Source organism: Phodopus roborovskii, unplaced genomic scaffold, assembly GCF_943737965.1.
Source record: "Phodopus roborovskii unplaced genomic scaffold, PHOROB, whole genome shotgun sequence".
NCBI lineage: Eukaryota > Metazoa > Chordata > Mammalia > Rodentia > Cricetidae > Phodopus > Phodopus roborovskii.
Window position 1 is genome coordinate 15,105,084 of NW_026126447.1, and position 22,753 is coordinate 15,127,836.

General features: G+C 38.4%; 1 protein-coding gene across 1 annotated transcript in view; it reads left to right on the forward strand.

Moving 5' to 3' along the window:
- The window catches only part of Lurap1l (leucine rich adaptor protein 1 like), a 35,948-nt gene extending 18,694 nt beyond the window's left edge, over positions 1–17,254 (forward strand). The window contains exon 2 of the mRNA XM_051188101.1: positions 16,520–17,254. Coding sequence (XP_051044058.1) covers positions 16,520–16,894 — 375 coding nt within the window. The 3' untranslated portion in view covers positions 16,895–17,254. The remainder of the gene's footprint in view (positions 1–16,519) is intronic.
- Positions 17,255–22,753: the final 5,499 nt, after the last annotated feature.

A 22,753-nucleotide genomic window follows, 5' to 3' on the forward strand; every position in this document is an offset into this window, starting at 1 on the left:
TACAATATGTAGGGGAATGCCATCCAGTTGGGGTCATGTAGATCTGACAGGTCCTGTGAAGTAGGGACTAGGCCAGCCAGTCTTTAAATAAGTACATATATACATTCTCTCTTCTTTGAACATGGCAAGCATTTTAAAAATTTATGCCATAATAATTTTTATTCTTTATTTCTAAGGTAAACACCATGCTGTACATATATAGTTAAGTGACTCCATATTCATGCAAGTTAACATATCTCATATGCTACCTTTTAGGATATTTTTGTGGCAAGGTCATATAAAACTAATAATCTCTTAGCAAATTTCTAGTATGCCATGCTGTGTTATTAACTGCAGTCCTTGTGTACATGAAATGTGTGGGTTTATTGATCTCACATACCTGCAAGTGAGTAGTGTTTGACCTATTTCAAAAGTAAAGGAGTTATCTAAATTCCATTGAGTACAGGCTGCATACTATATCTCATGAAGTTGCACGACTATACAATCATTTTGTGGGTTAGAGAGCTGGTGTAGAAAAAGTGTTAAGTAACCTGTCTAATGAACAGAAGTGGAAGAATATTTTATAATCTGTCCTTTGAAGTTAAAACTAGGCTTGTTTGTTTTAATATGTTATCAAGGTATCTGCAGTTATATTTTAGCTCATCTACATTTAAGAACTCATAAGAGTTTGGTTAGTAATAATAATAGCAAATCATGGAATCCAAAAGTTAAAAAAAAAAAAAAAGTAATCTATTGTCCAGTACTGAGTTTAGATTTTTGAGGGAGTGTTTTTGTACATTCCTACAAAATGTAGAAACCATGCCTTAGTAAAATTTGATACGTTAGTAATTTCTACAGTTAAATAATGTCTGTGGTTGTCTCTCTGGTCAAGTTCAAAGAGAAATTAAAGCCTCTTATTTTAGATAATTTCTAGTCATAAAGTTAATTGTGACTTCTAAGGCATAAAGCAACAGAAAAATTTTAGAGCTTTTACATCTTGATAAAGATCATAATTCTTATCTTCAGAACTAAACTATTTTTCTAGGGAGTTGCTTAAGTAGAAAATATAGTCACTTAATTATAATTATTACATAGTCATCCCCGTAGGCCCATTCATCCAAAAACTCAGAACAACTCCAGGAGCTGTAACAGCTGTTCTCCTGGAGGAGGCCTCACATCGGCCGATGACTTCAAATGTGGTTGGGAATATTGAAACATGCTGCCAGAGATAGGTGAATTAACCGTTCCACATAGGTAGTACCCCCCACCCCAAGAAAATCTGTTCCTGAGCTCACCTCTGATCATTTAAAAAGTTTTTTCTGTATCCATTTTATTAGACTGCTAAAAGGATGCCACTTGAAGAGGAAATACTTTTTAAGATTTATTTATTCATGTAATTTATGTATATGAGTGCTCTGTGTTCATGCATACCGGAAGAAGAAATCCTATCTCCTTTAGATGGTTGTGAGCCACCACGAGTTGCTGGGAATTGAACTCAGGACTATCTGGAAGAGCAGATGAGTGCTCTTAACCTTGGAGTCACCTCTCTAGCCCTGAGGAAATCTTAGTTTTCCCTTTTTGTTTGAAACTAGATCTTGCCCATAGATAGTGCCCATCAGTCCTCAAGTCAGCACATCTGGCCTCAACCTACTAAGTAGTTAGGATTAGAGGCATGCACAACCATGCTCAACAGAGAATACTTTTCAAAAAGTCAAATTAAAGCATAAGATGCATTTGAAAATTAAAACTGGGAATTATGAGTGTTACTGCAATTGAGGTCACGTGACAATTTCCTCTGTGTCCATTTTTTTTTTTTTTTAAAGACATAAGCTGGAGAAACTCAAGAATATTCCCCACCTCCCCAACAAAGGGAGAACAACTCAAAACCCAAGAGAAAGAACATATTTTCTATGAGAATTTAGGAACAGCAAAAGTTGAGTTTATGGGGAGGAAATGGAGATCAAAATAAGAATTTGGTGTCAGTGGGCTAGGCCTTTCCGTGTCGACCTCAAAAAGCTCTTTGCCCTGGTTTTAAAACTCCAACTGAGAAGTGGGAAGCAGCCTGCTAACTCAGCTGGAGAAATAGGAAGCTGCCTGCTTGTGCTTCTCATGTGCAAATTAACCCCCTTTTTATTCCCATCACAATTCCTCCAGAGTGGACCTGTCACTTTGAACTCAGGAGAATGAGGTAATTACATGCGGTTTGGAAAACAGCTCTAGGAGAGGCAGCACTCCTTCTATAGAGACCTGATTAAATTGGGCCCGTGTCAATATAAGCAGAAGAACTTAAATCCGCTTCTTACATGACCAAGTCAGTTTTCTCTAATATCCTCTGCTATTGTTACTGGTTCATTTTTGCTCACGAGAATGACTGGACTTGAGCTGCTCATAAAGCCCTGCAGAATGAAACGAGCTCTCTCGGAGAGTTCACTGAACAGCTTGCAGCACAGCAAAGTCAGATCTCTCTTCAAGAGCTATGTAAGAAAATGCATGGAGCTTCTCCGTATAAATGTGCTGTCAGCGCCTCCCCACCTCAGGCCCTCCATGACACATGTTCTCACTTCCACTTACCACAAATTTACATCCTAGCTCTTCCAGGTGGATTGGCAGCTTTAAGCACAAAAGGATCTTTGTATTTCTGGGCAAGTGGTTATTTCCCTTAGTCTTAACTCAAATGGTTTCGTTGCCATATGAGCTTTTCCCCCAGTGATAGCGAGTCTTACTCTGCATATACTCCACGATGCATCCCTGCTCTTCGTTTCTCACCCATTTCTTTAGTATAGGTTGCTGTCTATGTCAATGGATAGGGTGAACACATGCTGCAAGTTCACATTTTTGCTTTTGTGTGCATGACCATCCTTGGTGTTTTGCTTTTCCTATCTAAAGAAATCAATACCTCGGAAAATCGTTGTCTACAATTTGTCTACTTTCTTCCAACATAGTTTCTTCAAGAATTAATGGTAGTTCACTCTGATGTCTTTGGAGCAAGTGGAGAACCCTTCCCTTTCCTTTGCAAGCTCTACAGAAGCCATGAGCTTCTAACAAGCCTTTTTATTTGAGAGTCAAGGCATTTTGGGGCTTGAGGGGCATCTTAAGAATGATCTTCAGTATTCTCACCCATCAAAGAGGACAACAAAAGCATGAGAAGGCAGGGTGGCAACAAAACTCAAATAAAGGTTACATTGTCTCATCAAGGCCCTCAGCTATTAATGGATGTTTGAATTGCAATGTATCATAGCAGTAAATAAATAGTGAAACACCTATCACTTCCATTTTAAATCTGTTTACACACTATGCTGAAATGCATCTGTCTAGATACATGGCACATTATATCAAACTGAAAAGTGAACAAACTCTTACATGTTCCAGTAAACTTGTTTTAATGAACAAAAGTGAAATTTTTGAAAAAACTAAATTAGAAAGAAAGAATATTTTTGTTACTCTAGATTCCTTTAGAATAAGCCTAACTGTTCAAAATGGTGCCATGTAAAAGGATTATTTAAATACATCTGAAAGAAGAGTTAGGAGAGTCAATGACTTGGGTCATTGATATTCTGTGTCATTAAGCTATTAGCAGCTAAGGAAGATTATTGCAGAATCATCACAACATTTAGGAATCGTATTATTATGACTTTGTGAAATCTGTGACTGGTCTGTCTTTATGCATTTTTTTTTTAATAAAGCTCCCAAAATCCTTGTAACCTCTGCAGTAACAAATACCTTTTGTATGGCACTAAGTTGACTGCAGGCTATCGGCCTGCTGGCAGCTTCCATTGGGGAACTGGTCATTGTGGCAAGACAACAGCATGATCAGAAGACTGGTAACGTCAACCCAAACCCCTAACTCTGGGACCAGTAAAGTGGATGAAGATTAAGTTGGTCAGTGATATACTTTATCAAGCCTATGTATGGAAGCCTCCATGAAAACACAAGACAACAGGGCTTGGAAAGATTCAGGTAGCTGTGATTATGATGCTACCTGGAGGCTGGAGCACTAGAAAGGGCATGGGAAGCTTTATGGACCTTCTCTCGTACCTTGTATCCTTTCTAATACACTGGTAAATCTAAGGAAGGTGTTACCCTGATTTCTGAGGGAGGTGCTAGCAAACTACATAACCAAAGAAGGAGAATCCCAGAAACCTGGTTTATACATAGATGGCTCGTCAGAAACGTGGGAAAACAACATGGAGCTCACAATAAAAGTGAGACTGAACCCTTAACCTGTGGGATCTGCTCAGACACAGCACTTGAACTGAACTAAACTGAACTGAGGACAACAGAGCTCGATGTATTTCAGACCACCCTGCTGGTATGAACCTGTGTGACAAAATGTCTGTTTCATACCTTTTGGTCTCCTGGGTTGTCCCACTTTTTCCTCATGGAATTCACCTTGTTCCTACCCCAAAGATGTGTTTAGTTATTCTTAAGTGTTAAATTCAGTGTGTGATTGTGCCAGGCAATTGAAATGGCTTTTTATATCAAACAAAAGGTGAGGAATGAATAAATTAAAATTAACAATGAATTGAAGGCCCAGAGACACAAACTTAATGGTCACATGCTACAATACTGCCACAATGCCTCGGTTTCTGCTTCCTCTTCATCATCTATATTGTTCTGAAACCACTTGCATTTGTGTTAGTTCTTATAAGAGTACTCTCAGTGGTTATCAGCTGATACCGTTTCTTCAAAAGAGGGAAAGGACAAGAAACACAGATATAAAACAAGACTTTGCTGAGACTTCTACAGCCAGTGAGGGCAGCCATTGGGATGGAAAGGGTGGGCAAAGTAAACAAGACTCCCATGGCCAGACTTCAAACGATCTAGAAAGAAAGCTCTCAGACAAGTTTTACAGGAAGTGTCTTGTCTTTTTACAATTTTACTTTGTTTTTGCCTCTTCTTTTAATTCCTTGTGCCTGGGATTTGAGCAACCCAGTAACTACATCTAGCTCTCTCGTTATTTACAAATACTTTAGTTGGATCAGAGCATGCTTTTTTTATGGCTGTTGTCTAGCTGTCTTCATGGAGGGTCATTCACCTAGAGACCTGGGAGAGAATACAAGAAGAGTTTGGCTATGGAAAGACATTTTTAAATTCTAGCCATCCCACCCCCGAATTCGGGGTTATATTAGAAGGGAAAACAGGAAGGATTCTCGGAGTAGATTTAGTTTGAAGTTAGGACACTTCAAAAAAAAAATTATATGTTTATTTTTAAATTTTGTGTGCATGAGTGTTCTGCCTGTATGTATGTAAATACAACACATGTATGCCTGGGGGATCATGAAGGTCAGAAGAAGACAGCCTTGAATCCCTTGGGTCTGGAGTTACAGATAGTTGTAACTGCCATGTGGGTGCTAGGAATTGAACTCTGGTCCTCTGGAAGAATAGTCAGTGTCCTTAACTACTGAGGCATATCTCCAGTCCATTCATATTCTTCCATAAATATTTATCATCATTATTATTATATGTGTCTGTGCTTGCATCCATGATTTCATGTGAGTTTTGGGAATTGAACTCAGGTCACATGTTATGTAACCAAGGGACTTTACCTGCTAATCCATCTTGCAGGCCCTATATATCATAGTGAGTTGTAAAGGAGTTTTCTCAGTTAAGTCTGCATTCTCCTACAGGACTTGAAACCTAAGTTCCATGGTCTTGGGCACAGGACACTAGAACACACAGGCCACCAATTCAAAGTGTTATATGCCAGTTTAGTGGAAAAGGAATGTTTTCTTCACAGTCCTTAGCAAGTTTACAAGCAGACAATAGAGAGTAAATGACTCTATCCACTATTGCCTTCTAGGCTATCTGGACAGATTTCTGTCTTCCCATCATGAAACTACATTGTCTGCTTTAGGCACTTCCAAAGATGTATAGAACTCAAGACTATTCCTGGCCCCAGTGTTCATTAATTGCTGGCTGTTTACACACATCTTGTTTTTGAGTCATACTTGGCTATGTAATTAAAACCTGCCATTATTTGGTTGTGAAATGGATATGATATGATCACAGAGTTAAATAAAACATGGAGCTACACAGCCAGGATTAGAAACAACAAAACAAACAAACCAGAAACAAAAAAAGAAGAAACCAAGTTCCGGGAAGGTGAAGCTCCCTTCTATGCCTTCCTCAGTCCAAGAGCATTTTAGCAATTCTGTATGAGCAGTTCTAGTGGTGAGTCCATAGCAGGGCTCTCACCAGGACATCAGTGAGTTAACACCTTGACTTTTAAAGAACCTTAGAAGAAACATGTCAAAAATTGATGGAGCACTTAGTTAGAAAATGGATAGAGTTCATGCAAAACAGAATTAGATAAATATGCTGTGGCTATATATTTTCTCAGGAAAAATCTAAGACCAAACTCCTAATTTAGAGATAAAACTGTTAAATGTCTCTTAGCACAATAAAACTTAAGTTATTAAGATTATCATTTTTTCCCCAACCTGGCAGAAGTCATTTATTTGCATAAAGACACAAATACCCAAGTTCACTTATGACTTTGTAAATCTAAGACAAATTGATAGTAAATAGCAGATTACCGGAAAAAAACAAATCAACCTAGGAGATCAGGTCATACCCTTAATCGGTTTTAGGGTATCATTGAGGATATGTTGAAATTTTATATCAAATATTTTCAAATGATATGAAATTTTATGTTTATATTCAGAAGTCTATCTTCAACAAAGTTTAGAAGTTTATGATAAAAATAATTGTATTAAATTTTTAAGACTTTTCTGATAGGTCCAGAGAACAAAAGATAAGGAAATGAGGTTTATTTCCTGAATGTGAAGTTCTTCAGTTGGGGTGATAGTCTCTGCTATGTCTATGGGTAGTACCAGATTGTCACACACCCAGTCTCTCAGGCACACTAATATTAAGCTTGTTAAGCTCTTAAAAAAACAAAAAACAAAAAACAAAACAAAAAAAAAAAAAACCTTGCTGTTTTGGCTCCTATTCAACCACACCATGCTACCCCTATCAACAACCCAAGTCTGCTAAGTAGTCTGCTGCCAGTGGGCTGTGGGAGAGGCTGACTGTGTCCACCGCGTCTGCGAAGTCCTTTCCTTGGAGCTTGAAGAGAAGGAAGAACAGTCCATACTTGATTAAACTTTAGCCTGATTCTTCTTCACTAAAATGCTGTGGATATGCAGTTCCTGTGGTAGAACTGATTTGCCCCTTCCCTTCAGGACTAAGTATTTCTCTAGCTGAAATAGTTTGCAAAAGAAGAAGTGGTTCTCTGTTTTTTTTTTTTTTGGTTGGTTGGTTGGATTTTTGTTTGTTTGTTTGTTTTATGCTGCTCCGAGCTGTTTCTAGTCTTTTCTCTGCTTTTCTGTGGCTGTTTGGTATTAAAAAGGAGCTGGGTTTGGAGGCCTTTAGGTGGGGCTGGGTGTTAGCAATAGTGAGAGTTGGGCTCTGTTTACTCTAGCTGTGGGTGTCAGTGACTGAAGTTTCCTCCAGGACTCCTGTTTTGGCACCCTATTATCTCTCATTTTCTAAGGCAATCTAACTAGGATCAAAGGCCTGAAGTGCTTTCAGTCTTAACCCCCACATTACACAGAAGTAGCTGGTTTGCTGGAGGGCAGTCCAAGGCAGAGTGTTCTGCAGTGAGCCTGACTAGAATGGTTTTATTCTCTGAACAAGGTTATGCTTTAGGAAAACCCTAACTTTATTAGTTTTTGAAAACAAACTTCTTTTAAGGAGAGTCTTGCTTCAGGAGACCAGAAAGGTGTGGGAGTTCATCCTTTAGAGCATCCCTCCTCCTGCAGGAAACCCAGGAGATGGTGAGAACCCAGCAAGACTCTGGAGGTGAAACCATTCCTAAGTCACAAGCAGATGCCACCCAGCCTCCACCAACTCACAAATTGCCCTTTAGAACGTTACCACTGACATCGGTACCTTCTGCTTTTGGACTTGTGAACTTCTGTTTCTGTACACATTGATTTTATTGACCTGTATCCCAGACTGCAGTTAGTCTTGTGACCTCAATCATCTGCTTATTCTAGGGATTTTGTTGACCTATAGCTTGTTCAGCCTATTTCTCTTGTTTGTCACTTGTTATACTGAAACCACCATGAGAATATCAGCTGCAGCAGTGTGTGTTTGTGTATGTGTGTGTGTGCAGTGAGTGTGTGTACAGTGTGTATGTGTGCAGTGTGGTGTATGTGTGTGGGGGGGGGTGTATGCAGTGTGTGTGGGGGGGTATGTACGAGTGTGTGTGCATGTGCCCATGCATGCATGCATGTGTTAGCATACTTATCAACAAAGTATATGGCATAGGAAGCTGATGATCAATGACATACTTTTCAAGTATTCCCAAAACTGTTTTTCAAAGCCGAGACTGAATAAGTCACAAGAGCACCAGGTCCAGGTACTACAGTGAGTGTTGGTGCAAGTGTTGTTTATGGGCTGCCCTTCTCATCACTCTGCCCACTGAGGTTTACATCACTGAAGAGTCCTGCCTGAAATCCCCCAGTGAAAATATTCAGCCAGTGTTGGTCACTGTATGGAAAGTAAGACAAGCCCCGAGACTCACGTTGCATAACAACTTCAAATGAGGCCAAATCACTAACAACAATTGAAAATGAATATCATGATAAGATGCCACTGGACCCCTTGTAGAGAAAATGAATTAACATATGAAAAATTCTGCTTTTTGTAGGGAACTTTTATTTCCTTCCCATGCCCCTTCTAATTTTTTTCTCTTTTGAAGCCAACTCAAAGCATATTTTCAACTTAAATGGACAATTTTGAAAAGAAAAATTGCAATAGAAGAAATTGTAAATATTGAAACTTCAGTAATGTTTACTAAGTTCATCTTTTAGTTTGTTCCAAATTCTTCTTCATGTTGTGTCTGAATGTTATCATGTAAGTTTAGATCTGCTACTCTGTGAACTATTTACCTTTTACTTACCCTCAAGAGTATCATGTGAGTTATACCCATTGAGTGAATGTATCTACCATGTCACTAATTATCAAACATTTCTCCCACTATCAATCCTCAATGTAAGAATCAGCAATCTCTGGAGAAGCAAGTTTGCCCTGTGGGAAATCAAGATAGCTACTTAAATATTGACTTTGCCTTACCTAGAATATTCTTTGTTTCCACCAATAAATACTTGACTACTTACTCATTTGTTAAACACCAACCTGTTAGATGTATCTAACCTGTTAGAGGAGTAGAATTCTGTAGACAACAGTGGTCTGCCATTGTCCCGAATTATCCAAGTGTGGTTGGATTATCACGTCGATGATTTATCAGCTCTGGGTAATGCCACACACAATTGTGTGGGACCTTCCCCATAGGTAACCAATTAAGAAAGTGCCCTACAGCAGGATTTTATGGAGGCATTTTCTCAGTTGAGGTTCCCTCTTTTCAGATAAGTCTAGCTTGTATCAAGTTGACATAAAGTAGCCAACAATGGATAAAGCAGTACATAAGTGTGTGTGTGTGTGTGTGTGTGTGTGTGTGTGTGTGTGTGTGTGTAGTTTTGGCTACTGGTTGGCTTTGAACACTTGCCATTATACCACCACCCTGCATCTTCCCCTTAGAACAGAAACCTGGTCACTACAGACACAGAGAAGTGCAGGCTATGACCTTAACCTCATCTGGAAATACTGCTTTAGGGTCTAACTTGGAAAGATGGGTATGTAAATTTATGTTAGTGGACAAACTTCCCATCTATGTTCTGTGTGGACCAGTTTCAGTGTCCTGAATGTGAAACATTCTTGTTAACTCACTCTAAATAAGTCTTGGCTCAGGCAATTTTCAGAATGTTGCATTAACCTTAATTATGCTTCAGGCATGAAAAAATGAAAATTGACTTTCAGTCCATTAGGATATGAAAAGGTATTAGTTTGACTTATAACCTGATGGGATAAGAAAGAAAGCTAAAGCAGCTCACTTTGGAAATGGAAGACTCATTGGAAGGAGCTGGTAAGCACTCAGAAGCTGCCCTTGTTCTGGAACTGGTGTCAGAGTCAGTGAAGTCACATAACTAAACTCTTTCAAATAAACAAACTCAACTTTCTTTTTTTTTTAAATTAAGTTTTATTTAAATTAAAAACAATCTTATTCCCAAACTCAACTTTCTGTGTCGTCAAATGTGTCATTGGTCAGCTGGACTGATGGCAGTGTTTTTGTCAGTAATGTGGTCATTGGGGGGAAATTACTCAGCTATCAGGTTTTGGGAAAACAGCAAACTGTTGTAGTTACTACTCAGTTGTACCAGTGAGCAACATAAATGAAGGCTGTCAAAGCTGACTGATAGAAAAATTAAACCCTCCAATTTTTCAGCCAGAAACAAATTTTGCTCTAAATTTTGAGCCAAAAGAGACAGGTGTGTGTGGTCTCAGACTTTCCTGTTGAAGATTCTAAACCAAAGTCAGTGAATAGAAATGTAATATAGTGGCTTCTCAGACTACAGAGAGATAGTAATGTCTTCATGGATCTGCCCAGAAGGGCAGATAGAGAGGCATACTGTATAGTACAGCAATCAATAAAACTTCTGGAGAATCTAACCCTCAGTAGACAGAAAATCTCTTATGATCTTCAGAGGGTTATGTGGTAAATCCAGAGAGGGAACAGAATTGGATACCAGAAGGTTACACAATGGGGAAGTGCATTTTATGGATAGTTTTACGTCAATTTGACACAACCTAAAGTAAAATAGGACAAGGGAACCACAGTCAAAAAATGACTTCACTAGATTGATGTAGGTGGGCCCAGGCCATTGTGGGTGCTGCCACCCCAGGGCAGGTGATCCTGGGGGGGGTGTATAAGAAGGAACAATCCATGAGACACAAGCCAGTAAGCACTCTTCCATGGCCTCCACTTTAGTTTCTGCCTCCAGATTTCTGCCGTGGTTTCCTTTGTTAATGGACTGAGATGTGGAAGTATAAGGATAAAACATACCCTTTCTTCACTAAGTTATTTTGGCCATGGCATTTTATCATAGTGATAGGAACCCTAACTAGGACAATGCATGAACAAGAATATGATGCTGAAAAAGTAATATTCCAACATCTCTCCAATTCATGCTTGAAATTTAAATTATCTGTAAAATAAGTAAGGTAAGAAAGTTGAAAATAACTCTGACTATAAAAGAGAGCTGTCTAGAATTAAATATTTTCTCAAGCTATAATCGGGAAGGATAAAGAAAGAAATGGATGTTCATTGTTTCTTCTGGCTGGTACCTAGGCATACAGCATATTGTTAAAAGGCACATCTAACCTTTTCCTTTATCCCATGAACTTCACGATGGACTTGAAAAGAACTTTCCTTTTCCTAATTCTTATTACAGCTTTCGGCACATTTGGGATTTATATTGTGGGTTTTACAGTAGGAACGTGTAACTGGGAGATGACATGCTTTGTTTATTCAACTTGACATTAATAAATAAGGGATAAACATAGAGGACTTTGTGAGAGGCATCTTACCTAGTCGCCAAGTATGACAAGACAATGTGGGCAACTCCCCTCTTGGGGAGACACATTTAGCAGCTATGTGCATGTTAGTCAATTTAAAGATTATTTGAAAGGAAGTGTGGCAAGAGGCTCAGTCCATAAAAATATTGTTGTGCAAGCCTTACAACCTGAGTTCTGTCCCTGGATGCCTTTGTGGAAGGAGAGAACTGACTCCAGAAAGGCTACAACATGCAATTACCTTTACTTATGTGTGTGCATCAGACATCCACACTCACAAAATAACAATAAATAAAACTTCATGTTTGCCTTGGAACATAAATATGATCTTTATTAAATTCAAATGCTGATTATCAGAATTACTATCATCACACAATTTCTGATAAGCTAATTATAATATCCATTGACTTAGGATTTCAGTTTGAACTACAAGTTTTTTGCTAACATATCTTGCTGAAACTTTTGAGCAGGAATTGTTTGTCTCCTTATGGCCCATATGATTTTGTCATAGCAAAAATGATTTAGTAGTCACACAGTCTCAAAAAAAGACAATGAATATATCAAGATGGAAGGAAAACCTTGGAGTATCTGATCAGTAATGCTTTCTTATAAAGTAATACCCAAGATGAAACCTCACTAGGGAATGAAGACTGGTACACGAGGTGGGTTCTTGGGCTGAATTCAGTCTCAGTCATCAGGATTCTTCTTCATTTCATCGAACTTGCATTGCTGTCCTTATCCAGCCCCATGGCTCATAAGGCAGTGAATAGAACTTCATGATTTTTCAGTGTTTGGGGGAATGTGAAATCCTACACACAAAGCTTGTTTATCCACAGGTAGATCATGTCAAGGGCAGACTTGTACCATGTACCATGTTCCTTATACATCCATTTGGAAGAGAACATATCTTGAAGTTTTTGTGTTCTTAGGAGTAGTTGCTCTTTCTGTGCCCTGCATTTAAAATTTTCCACAAACCCAGTCCACCACTTGTCAGAATTGACATGAAGTTTCAGCATCTTCCCCAGAGGCCAAAAACCTGCTTGGCACAAACCCGAAGGCTGGAAGATTCAGGGTGAAGACAAACCATACAGCAGGAATTATCGAGGTCAGAATAGGGTGTGGGGTATGAGAAGGGAAAGGGGCAGATAGTGACATGGCTTTGAATCAGACAGTATGGGACACATGTATTGGGGAAGGAGATGCGTGGTTTGTTTGGCCTCTTTTGTTCAATTCCTTTCACTGGGTGTTTGCAGAACACCTGTGCTGTGCTAGAACAAGTTTTCACCCCTGAGCAAACAGAATCATGTGTGCACTGTGACTCACAGCTTGAAGTCTGCTGCCCTTTGAGATGCTATCTTATACTCTGTAAATTTCAGCTAGGGAGGCTCTATACCAGTTATTCAGTGCCAAAGTCCTGTGAGTGAATAGAAATGCATATATGATTGAGAATGCTGCAGTGTTTATTCTTGATGATTTTCTTTCCTTTCAAGTCTTATACCACCAACCCACACAGTTCCAGGCTTCTCACCAAGGGTCCAATCTGGAGCACGACTAGTGTTCAGCCATTGGACAAATATTGATTGAGCAGATACTGTGTGCCAAGGAGTAGTGAGAAGGCAGACCAAGGCCTCTGTACTGTGAAAATTCTTCATGCACAAGTAATAAGCAAATTGATTCTAACAAGTCATAGACATGCAGGAAACAATAGTCATGAAACTCAGTCTGAGGACTGGGCCCAATTGATCAGGAATGGACTCTCCAACATTGAAGCTCAGAGCTTGAGAAGGGTCCCATCTCTCAGTATCCTCAGAATAAAGTCAAGGAGCTTACAACACTCCAGCTAAGAGAACCATAGGTTCCTTGCCACTGTTGTAAAACTACTCTGCTCCTGGTGCAGCCATCACAAGGACTGAGATGAATCACACACACCATGGAAAGGTGGGGCAGCCACTGGAGACAGGAGTAACATTGTGATTCAGTTTTTGGTGGATTGCTCATACTACCAGGGTCCATCAATACCATAACCACACCTTAGTGTTGGGAGAAGGTCCTGTGTAACAGACAAGAACTCCTGAACAGACCAGCAGCCAGGCACAGAAACCAACACACCCAGCAATGTGGCAGATACTGTTTACTGCCCTAGAGGACACGGGGTTACACGCACTTCTATCTATAATCATTATCTACATCAACCGGCTTTAGCCATGCTACTCTCATAACCCTCCCCCTAACAATGACTCAACGACATCTGAATGTTTTGCTTTTAGAAGCAAAGTATTTCCTTACTTAGATCATTACATGGTGTAGGGAATCTTTTGTTTCCCCATAGCCTACTTTCTTTTTAATTCTATTGCTTAATAAAATGGAAAAATGTCTATTAGATGTTACTACTGTACAAGACCAAAATTTCTGACAGAAAATGTGTTCTTAATACTTATTAACCTTTGAGTGATACAGTTTCTAGAAGTGTGAGTTTATTAATATCTTAAGATATTTCAAAGATCTAGAAATACAACTAATTTTTTAAGAGTGCTTAGGAAAGATTTTACAATGTAGGAGAATAGTAAGTATGGCTTATTAAGGGGCTTATTTACATAACTGAGAAGACACACGCATATCATAAATACACATATTTATGATATGTGTCAATAATCTGTCACAGTATGCAACAAAATTCAGCAGTTTTGTGCAGGGATACAAACACAAAGCACCATAGAGGCTTCGTGGATCAGCAGAATGACAAGATTCAGTAAGCTAGGAATAGTCCATCTCAAAGAATGAGGAGGCTTTGGAGGAATAAAGAATGGTGATGATCTACTAATCAGAGCTGGATCCAGTTGGATATTTTCCTGAGATCAAGCATGCATGTGGGAACAGGCATCTATTGTCCATTTGGGGAGTGGTCAGGAGATGGTCGTGCTGATCTTGTCCTGTGTCTCTAACAGGCATGGGAAATGTCTTCAGGGGAATTTTGTAGGAGTTCTACCCACTGGTTTTCTGTGCTGACTAGTGGACCCATGCACGTTGTTGATGATTGATAAATATGTCAGTTCTAATTTAAATTATGTCTTGATGGCTTTTAAGGTGTGTGGGTGAATATAAGCACAAAGACTTCCAGAAAGCCTCCTTTATGGTCACAGTCACTGCAAGGTCATTGAAACACTATTAAAAACAAAGCAATTTGAGGCTTACTGATTTCATATTCTTCTGTTTAAGAATACCATAGACTATTTCTTTTTCACTTTTCAAAATGTAAATTAGAAACAATCTTATTTCACATATCAATCCCAGTTTCCTCTCCCTCCCATCCTTCCATGACCCCCACCAACCCTCCATCCCAAGCCCCTTCTGCTCCCCAGGGAGGGTGAGGCCTTCAGTGGGGATCATCAAAGTTTGTACCATCATCATTTGGGGCAGGGACTAGGCCCTCCCCAATATGTCTAAGCTGAGAAAGTAACCTTCCATAGGGGAATGGGCTCCCATGTCCATTTGTGCACTAGGGATAAATACTGATCTACTGCAAGAGGCCCCATAAACTGCCCAGTCCTCCTAACTGACACCCATCTTCAGGGAGCCTGGTTTAGTGCTATGCTGCTTTCCCAGCTGTCAATTGGGGATCTGTGAGCTCCCCCTTGTTCAGGTCAGCTGTTTCTGTGGGTTTCCCCAGCCTGGTCTTGACCCTTTGCTCATCACTCCTCCCTCTCTACAATTGGGTTCCAGGGTATAGCTCAGTGCTTAGCTGTGGGTCTCTGCTTATGTTTCTGCTTCATCCAGTTACTGGATGAAGGCTCTAGGATGGCATTTGAGGTAGTCATTGACACCAGTAGCACAGACACTGAGATGGACAATTAATAAATAGGACCCCCTGAAACTAAGAAGCAATAGTGGAGAGAGACTAATTTTAATCTGTTACTGTCTATGTGGGTTTATTCTTTATGCTTTTCACCAAGAAGATGTGAAAGTTGCTATAATATCTTAGTGAATCCAAAGTATTTAAAAGTGCACTTTGTACTTCCTGTATTTACAATTATATTTTCATTAGGTTGTGAAAATTGTACTCTAGAGTGGATCCTTTTCTCTCTTCCCTCTCTCTCTTCTTTTTGTGTCTCTGTCTGACTCTTTGGGTTGAACCCAGCATACTTATTAGGCAAGTTCTCCATTCAAGGAGCACTATCCCCAGCTGCTCTTGGTGGAGATTTTAATCCCACCCTGTTTGCTCACACATTCACTCAACCCAAAGTCCACCTTCAGTTATGGATTAACTCCCCAGCAGGAAGTCCTTTTGGATGAAAGCATATTTCTGATGACAATAGACTTCTTTTTCTTTGTGATTTGAGTCATTCAAGAATGAATGTTTTTGATAAGTCTAGAGGCTATCAGTCCTCTAGATCAGTCCTATTTCTTGAAGAGAGAATTGGCATGGCCAGCTTTTTGGGTTACTATCCCAAGTGGAAGAATGACATCCATTTTCAAATTGTAATGAATGTGAGCTGGCCCTCATGTGGCCAGACAGGTCACTGCCTCCCAGTTCGGTTATCCTTAGAAGCAGATGCAGTCAGGATTGCTGTGTTCTTAACTTTTTTTCCCCTGAAGTTTTTAGCTCTTTGTAAAAGAAGAAGAAAGTGATACTGCTTGCAGTACAGGATAATTAAGTTTTTCTAATGAATGTTGATGTTTTCATTGTGTTGCTTGGCATGTTATCATTTAATAAGCAGAGGTTTTTATACAACTAGTGAGGATTCTTTAATTTCTCTACTTTCCTGATTGTCAACCTAGTGCCATATAAATATGGATAAGTTATTAGTTTTCCAGAAAGAGAATGCAATTCTTAACAGACAACTTGCCATTTGATGGGTGCATTCAAGGGGAACTTGATTGGGTTCAGAAATATCATGGGGCTATTGTTGGCCAGTTAGGAAGCTGTTACATATGCTGGGAAGTGAGTTCTTGATTCTAACTTCTATCAGGAGCCAATAATTTCCAAAGAGAGTGAGACCAGAGTATTTTGTTTTTTAATTCCGTGAATGTAAAGTTGTGGACTGCAATACACAGGAGAAGTGAATTGAGATTTTTCTAGAATAGAATAACTGACATGTGTTTTTTCTTTTCCTCTCTACCATAGGTTAACCTCAGAGCCACTGATGTGAGGCTCATGCGTCAGTTGCTCCTCATCAATGAGAGCATCGAGTCCATCAAGTGGATGATTGAAGAAAAGGCCACCATCACCAGTCGAGGCAGCAGTCTCAGTGGCAGTCTGTGCAGTCTGCTGGAGAGTCAGGATACCTCCTTACATGGCAGCTACAACAGCCTTCATGATGGCAGTGATGGGCTGGATGGCATCTCTGTGGGGAGTTACCTGGACACTCTGGCAGATGATGTACCAGGCCATCAGACCCCTTCAGACTTTGATCAGTTCAGTGACAGCTCCATCATAGAGGACTCACAGGCTCTGCATAAGCATCCCAAGTTGGATTCTGAGTACTACTGCTTTGGCTAATGACCCAGTTTTTTGCATGGGACTGGTGTGCAATTAACTTGTATGTATCCTTCTTCTGCTGCTATATTTTTGGTGTGATTTATTTTAATAAGGCTATCTTTTTAATGAAGCTTATTTTTAAACTGCTTAATGATATTTCTGTTGCTCCTAATATTTTTCATCTAGACTGATTTATTTTTCTGTTACATCTTTATTTTTATTTATTATAATAAGCTTTCTCTCTTCATAAATAGTAGCACAGATAAGCAGAGGAGAAAGAATAAGCAATAATTATTTCCACTTTTGTTTTCAAGCAAGGGGTCAGGGATTATAAGGAAAACTTTGCTAAATTTTACAATAAACCAAAGTCTGATAACTTCATTTTTTGTTACCTGTGTTCTTAAGTGATTTGAAATTTCTATGTGGAAAAAGATATTCAGATATTTTACTCTTCGCATAATAATTTTAACAAATATTTGGATAGAGTCATTAATTCAAAGCCAGGACATGTTAGTGCATGATGAACAGTACTCTCAGTCACATTCATCAACATGATTGACATTTGGAAGACCCCAATTGTGTAGATTTGGTTCAGTCCACTCTGCTGTTAATATTGTAGATTAGCATTTTATAAGCAATGAGTTTAACTCAAATCTTGAGATTATTTGTGTTACAATATGTATTACACTACAAGATTTCAAAAAAAGAGTGGACAGTAGTTTTCAAGGTGAGTATAGGCACAGACAGATTTTCCTGGGTGGCTTAAAAGAGAGATTTTAGGTGGGACCATGTTGGTGGACACATGGTGAAGGGCATCATCTCTGCAACATTGATGGTGGAGCCAGACAGGTGGATGGGAAACCCTCTGCAGGACAAAGATGGCTATACTCTTTATAGGGGTGAAAATGACAACCACATATATGTTAAGGTCTGTCTCAAAGTCCCCTCCCTTTAGGAGTTGCCTCATCTGGTCGCAAGGAAGCTGGGAGGTATAGTGTTTCAATAGGAAACTATTTAAAATGCCCTAAATTTAAAGGCAGTTTGAGATTTATTGATATTTTCTTACATATATTTGACAAGCTAATAGAAGATATAAACATGTACAGTCAGATAGATGAACAAACATGACTAGAACCCAACATCCTGGGATGAAAAAATAATTTCTTACCTGGATATATTTTCATTTGTGTGATGAGTCAAAACACTTAGTTTCATTTTGGTATTCATTTCATTTTACTTTATGTGTGTGGGTTTGGTGTGGATATGTGAACATGGACACCTGTGATTGTGGTGATCAACTCTGTTAACTACTCTGGAATTAGAGCCAGCTGTGAGCCACCCAAAATGGGTGTTGGGAATCAAACTCTGTCCCACAAGGGAGCAGCACAAGCTCTTACCAGCTGAGATATCTCTGCACCCCCACTTAATTGTGAGGTGGTATTGTTATTCCTATACATGTTACTATTCCTATACATTTTTTCTTGATTATTTCTAGTGAGGCAGCTTTATTAACATTTCAAAGTATCATAAGAAATAATACATGTTTGTGCATTGAACTTTTCTGAACTTTTGGTAACATAAGTCAATAAGACCTTGCATTGCATCCAAGAAATGCCCCATTGAGGAAATATTTTCTTTCCGTATATGCTCATTGTATACTTGTCAAATTTATTGTTTGTTTCTGAGATATAGCACTCAATTTCCAATTAAAATCTGTCAGGTCTTATATTTGACACTATAAATTTTTCACATAAAATGTTTATAGCAGTATCACAACAGTCTCAGGATGTGAGGATCGACACCAATTTATGTTTAAGGAAACTAGACACGTAGAATATAAGTAATGGATTGAGGGAGAGAGTCCCCCAGTGTCAACCCTAGGGCTTTAATTGAGCTGAGGTCTCTATTGTTCTTAAAGACTACACTCACTAACAAGCCTCCCCACCTTTTTTTAAAAAACTATTTGTTGACATTAAAAAATAAAATGTAGATTAGAGAGCAAATATAAGTCCACAATTATAAAAATGTAACCATCTGTTTTTCAGGTAATCAGTGTCTCTAGCTTTCCCAATGTGAACTACCAAGCTCTTTCTTGAAATCATACATCCAGAGAAGGCAGTCAGAAGTTGGCCATTTGCCAATTCTTGCTCATCTAGTCCCTTCTTTCTGTATACTTTTATTTTCAATTTAGTAAAGGATGTTTAATTGGCTATTTTCTCTAGCTGTCATTTGGAATCAAAGCAATAATTATTTAGCATAGATTGTTTATCAGATTAAGACTCAAGAGCATGAATTGTGATTCAATAGAGGACATATCCTTTAAAACAAGATTGATGAATTCAAGCAAAAGGCAATGTACTATGTAACCATATGTCTACAGCATAGTGAAGAGACTATCTTTAACAAGAGTGAAGTTGGTAGGTAGCAATAGAAGAGACAATCAAATTCTAACATCTTTAAGTCCCAACATTTGTCTAGAACAAGCTGTGCACCATCAAGTTGCTGTTCTCAGTATAGTTTCAGACTGAACTCAGTCTAACAAATTTCTTTTATACATACTTGTCAAACCAACTTCTCAAGCTATTTGCTCATGCTACCTGTGACTATCCCTTCTTTAGAGCACAATGTGACAAAAATATATGGAATTGTTTTTATTGAGACATCATATTTTAAGGAACCTAGTAGGAAGAGTGGCAGAATATTTAGATCGCTTTATATCCCATTTGGAATGAGTTTCAATATTTTATAATCTCAGTACTTATTCCATTTTTTTCTTTTGCGACAGAATTTCTCTGTGTAGTCCTGGTTTGTCAGGGAACTCACACTGTAGACTAGGCTGCTTTGAACCTGGAAATCCACTTGCCTCTACCTCCCAAGTGCTAGTATTAAAGCTGTGCACTACCATACCCAGCTTCCTTTTTTTCTTTTTCAAAAGATACACATATGGTTTAGATACTAGAATCACTTAACAACAACAGAATTTTTGATAGGAGAATGTGTGCTTAAATAAGGCAGGTTAGTTATGGTTATTGATCTCATGAAACCAAAAGCACAGAAGTGCCTCATTTTCAACAAAGGACTATTATTACCAATATCTGATCTTGAGCTTTTGATATTTTGTCTTTGTTAGCATCATGATGAAGTGGGCTAAGAAATTAAAGAAGCAATGTTTTCCAAACTATTCTGTCTACACTGAGTTTGCCCCAGAAACCAGAATGTGCCTGGGTTACCTTAATCCAGTTTATGAATTTGTTAATCTTTTAATAAAGAGAAATAATTGAACAAAAACAATTCAGGCAAGCCAATGCCAATATGTTTTTGGCACTACTCTCCACTATGTGGGGTCAGGGTTTAGAGTTCTGAATATTCTTCAGTGTTCAGAGATGCAGCATAGACACCTTGTAGTTGTTTGGATTATAAGGCATTTGGATCACTACAAATAACTTTACTTAAAGCATTTGTTTCCACTACTCCATCAAAACATAGTCATATCCACAATGATTAAAAAAAAAAAAGATACTGGACCTACTAAAATATCAGCAGTAGTTGACACATTTGGTTACTCTTTTTTGAAAGTATTTCTTTGCCTGGATCCAGAGTTCTGCTTCCTCCTTTTTCTGTGCTATCTGCTTCTTAAGCTTGCTACCCCTTCTTCTCTTTTCCTGATCTCCAAACCCCAGAGTGCTGGTCTCTGTTCTTTTCATAAAATATCATGCCACAGTTTTACATGACCTCTAACATGCTGAGATTTCTAAATATATACCATATTCTACAGTCTCTTTCTAGAACACCACTCTCCCATGTCCATCTGCCTGCATAGGTTCTATACTTAACTTCTGAAAGGTAGCTCATTCTGAACATATCAAGAACTGTTTACAATCTTCCCAAGTTAAGGAAGTGGTTCTTCCTTCTTGTCAAATTCTCAGCCAAAATTCTCAGCCCAAATCCTTCTAGTCAATTTTAGTTACTCTCTTTCTTCACACAGGATACAAATTGTATGAGCTCCATCTAGACACTTGACACCTAATCTAAATCCTTACCAATGACTATAAAATCTATGCAATCAGCCATGCCACTCTTTTGTTCCCTAATCTCATCTTCTGTCATAGAGCTTATCTTTTATTTCAAAACCTCACAGGCATCACTTTTCTTCTCTAAAGAGTTTCAAAATATATTCCAACCTCAGAATCTTTGTACTTCTCATTTCTTTCTAAAGAATTTTTTTTTCAGGGATCTTCTTCTACTTCTATAGTTCTCTGTGGTCTCTGATCAAATGGCACTTTTCATAAAAGGGCTTCTTCTTAGTAGTCCAGAACACTTTGCATTCATTAGTTCTTACCATCACACAATTCTCATTTTTGTGTGTATTCTTTACTTTTCTAAACAAAAGCTAATGATTATGAGAACATGATATTTTATTCATTGTCATATTTCCCACCACCTACAAAAGTATCTTTAACATAGTAGATACCCAGCAAATACTTTAATTTAAGCACTTTTACATGTTTGCTCAGTGTGTTCTGAAAGTACCACACAATGACTATGCTATGTTGGAGTGATGCAAACATAAGTAAGATGTGATACTGCTACCAATGAGACCAGCTGACTGGTATGTTTCTCAGCAATGAAGAAAAATGGCTTTATTTCTAATGCTAAAAGCATTCATATCTTAAAACGTGACTTTGAATGCCCAAGGAACTTTGAAGATGCTATGAAGTTGAAGACCTTGAGAAGATGAAAGATGGTCCTGGTAGATCTAAATGGTGCTTTTTGAAAGGGAGGGTAGATGAGAACGAGATTAGAAGTATTTTAAAATATGATACTGCTAACTGGGAGGCCAAAAGTGGTCAGGAACCAAAGAACATGCAACAAAGAACAGTTTGTTTTTCTGCAGTGCATATTTTAGTGACAAGTGCATCGGCCTTAACGGTAGCTCTGTGTAATCACAGTTATCATTGTTTGACATTTGGTAAATCATTTCCATTAAACACCAACCAACATTTCAATATTCTCACCTATCATTGTGTATTATTTTGTGTAGCATGATTAGCTCAAGGTCTAGTTGAGCCAAACCAGAGCCAACACTGGAATTTTATCTATCTGTATTTGACTATGAATTAAATTCCAAACATTTCCCAACGTTGGCATTTCTTCAAGTTCTTAATAGCATGTGCAGAATCTGTTTATCCAATGTGGTAAGAACTTTGTCAGAGGCTGTGACATTTCATGATTTGCCCATGAGGATCCTGCACTACTAGGGCAATAAATGTATTCTTGATTTTATATTGTTCTCAGAGTAATTTACAACAATTATTTTTATATCAACCAAATCTACCTATAAATCAAATAGACTTCTGGCACTGAGAACTGCAATTTCCCCCCCCCCCCCAGTACAGAGGAAGGTCTGAGGAGTTGAAAGATACTCCTTTCCTTTACCCATGATGCACTTCAGGTTGTAGTTCCTCGAGTTTTCAACAGATCACTTTTACTGTGATTTTTTTCTTGAACATTATATGAAAATTATGGTTTACATAAATCTTGAAAGTTATTTCTATTGTAAAAACAATAGAGGGATGATAATCTATATTCTACTTAAGCTCTCACAATCCTTTAAAAATGATTCTAAAACTATGTCATGTTAAGTCAGAGAAGGTTGCTTAAGGATGTGGAATAATATCCTTATGAAATTCAAGAAGGATGAGACATTTAAGAACAGCTATTACCATATGATGAACACAAACTAAGTTGTTTTTGTAGATTACTGCTCAGAAAATTATCTGACACACACATACAGAATAGTATGGCTGGTTGAAAGAATAATGCAGAGCAAAATAAAGCAAATAAATGGAATTCATTTAAAATTCATGTATTGAAATATAA